This window comes from Nanorana parkeri, unplaced genomic scaffold (genome assembly GCF_000935625.1).
Source record: "Nanorana parkeri isolate BGI_ZX_2015 unplaced genomic scaffold, ASM93562v1 scaffold416, whole genome shotgun sequence".
Classification (NCBI taxonomy): domain Eukaryota; kingdom Metazoa; phylum Chordata; class Amphibia; order Anura; family Dicroglossidae; genus Nanorana; species Nanorana parkeri.
Genome location: NW_017306684.1, coordinates 58561 through 61221, shown reverse-complemented (window position 1 = coordinate 61221; position 2661 = coordinate 58561). Strand labels below are relative to the sequence as shown.

Sequence of the window (2661 nt, the reverse complement as noted above, 5' to 3'; positions counted from 1 at the left end):
TGACAGGATCGAGAGGTGAGCGAACCTGGTATGTGTTCGCTCACCTCCCGATCTACTGAGCCGACCTGTGACAGTCTCATTGTCACAGGTCGGCTAGAACTATGAGGTGAGTGGAAATCACTCATCTCATAGTTCTCCTTTAAGAAGTGATCGGGCGGCTGCAAATACTTCTACCTGAAAGCCCGCAGACAGCTGAGGGAGTGTAAATAACTTCCCATCCAATATAGCCTTGGCTCTCAACTGGTGTGTCGTGAGCCAAAAAGTGGGTCGCGACCCCGTGTTCAGTGGGTCGCCGCGTGCCTTCCACTTTTCTAGGTTTGGACAGTCCTCAGCCTCCCCCTAGCGCAGCACTGTCAGTTCTCACGCCGAGCAGCCATTCAAAATATGCTGCCCGGCCCTAGGTGTCAGCTTGAGGTGGGGTGGGCTGGAAGTATGGCCATAAGGGAATTCCATCCATATGTGCATTGCTTACAGCTCCCTCACATGTGCCCTGTACAGGGTGCACATGGGAGCTGTACAAGCAATGCACATATGCATGGAGCTCCATCACAGCACAGCAGCCCACACTGCACCCCAGGCTGAGGAACGCTCCAGTACTCATAAGGCAGGGAGTGTGCATGTCTGTCAGTGTTTTTGAGGGTCCGTTCATGCAAATACAGTGCGTTAATCGCACAGTCCCATGCACAATTGGAGTGTTGCGTGGCCATTCATTTGAATGACACCCCAAAAACGTACCTCCCGCCCACAGGCCGATACGCGCGGTACTGCAATGCTGTGCATTCCATTGCAGTGCGACTTAATGACCGAGGACAAATGTGGGTCCGGAGGTTACACAGGTTGAGAAGCACTGTGCTATAGCATCCGAGAGTCTGTACACAGCCCCCCACTTCCACGGATGTAGCGCTTATGCCTGTGGCAGCAAGTTGGGTAACAGGCTGTTTATTATTATCTGGTTTGGCTGGAGCTCTGCTGTTAAAATACGATCCAAATCTCTTTTTTCCCCCATTTGTGGAGATGAAGAAGAAGGTTTTAGTTGCCTTTCATAACCAGACGGTTACCTGGCCTTATTCCCGCAGTCCATGAGGTCAGCAATATCGTCGTAGGACGTCACCGCCAGCTTAGACAGGTCCTCCACGTAGGGGCCCATAATGGGGTGCTCTCTGACCCGGAGGTTCCCTTTACTCTTGGGGCTCAGCAGATCACGGACTCGCTCACAGTAGATTTCCATGTAGCTGACCTGGACGGAGAAGAAGAGGAAGTCTGGTCAGGGCTACTGGTGCACAAAAGCTGGGTGGGGGGCTCAGCAGAGGTCTGGAGGGGAGAAAACACCCCCCCTCCCCCCCCCCCCGACAGTCACACACTATTATACATTATTCTGGACTGTGATTACACCAGAGCACCTGGGGAAAACATACAAACTCCATGCACAGGTCTGTTGGGAGATGACAGCAGGGCTCCGGGAATACCAGAGTGGTAATAACTGAGCTGCCTTATAGTGAAGTTTTGGCATGAAGTATACGCAGCCTCTTACCTCCACAGAGTAGGACAGATCCGGGCTCTTGTTACTGCTGACTCGGGCAAATAAATCTTCACATAACTGCAAAGAAAAGAGAGAGATCGGTCATTGCAATACACTCAGTCATTATACCTAATAGTTCTCATGCACCTTAATATCACATTACCAGTGTGCCTAGGGGGCAATGATACGGGGCAATGATACGGGCCCAACACCCCCCCACCATAGTTCCCATGACAATATATCTGGGATATAGCAAACCCTTCTGGCATCCCATGAATAGATGACCCCCGACACTTCCCACCAAGACCAATAACTGAGGGTCAACCCAGTGACTCTTATAATCAGATGACCAAAGTACCCCTACCCTGTACACATCACACAGCCATCTTGGCCAGCTCCTTTCAGTAGTCACATGATCAGCACCCCTACCCTGTACACATCACACAGCCATCTTGTTCCGCTCCTTTCAGTAGTCACATGATCAGCACCCCTACCCTGTACACATCACACATCCATCTTGGTCCACTCCTTTCAGTAGTCACATGATCAGCACCCTTACCCTGTACACATCACACAGCCATCTTGGTCCACTCCTTTCAGTAGTCACATGATCAGCACCCTTACCCCGTACACATCACACATCCATCTTGGTCCACTCCTTTCAGTACAGTCACATGATCAGCACCCCTACCCTGTACACATCACACAGCCATCTTGGTCCACTCCTTTCAGTACAGTCACATAATCAGCACCCCTACCCTGTACACTTCATACAGCCAGGACCTGAAGGCTGATCCAGGGTCTCCTCTTTCAGTATAGACATGTAGTCAGTGCCCCTCCCCTATACACGTCACACACTCAGTACCTGGGGGATGATGCCATGTTGCTCCGGCTCTGGTTTGCCCATCATGGTGTACGACTTTCCGGCCCCGGTCTGTCCGTAGGCGAAGATACAGACGTTGTATCCTTCAAACGCATGCAGGAGCATCTCCTCGCCGATGTCCTTGTACACCTGCCGCTGGGAGGCAAAGTTTGGGTCTTCCTCCTGCCGGGGAGACAACGGACAATAACATCATCATTTGCAAGCAGGACTCTTCCCTATGCTGGAGGGAGGCAGACTGCCGGAGTCAATACCCTGAAGT

General features: G+C 51.7%; 1 protein-coding gene across 3 annotated transcripts in view; it reads right to left on the bottom strand.

Annotated features, from left to right (window-relative positions):
* Positions 1–2661, bottom strand: part of KIF1C (kinesin family member 1C) — a 28820-nt gene that overhangs the window by 24889 nt on the left and 1270 nt on the right. For all 3 annotated transcript variants that reach the window (XM_018559834.1, XM_018559837.1, XM_018559835.1), the window contains exons 3-5: positions 2385–2564; positions 1532–1597; positions 1059–1237 (exon numbers count right to left, since the gene is read on the bottom strand). In XM_018559834.1, the coding sequence (XP_018415336.1) occupies positions 1059–1237; positions 1532–1597; positions 2385–2564 (425 nt within the window). The remainder of the gene's footprint in view (positions 1–1058; positions 1238–1531; positions 1598–2384; positions 2565–2661) is intronic.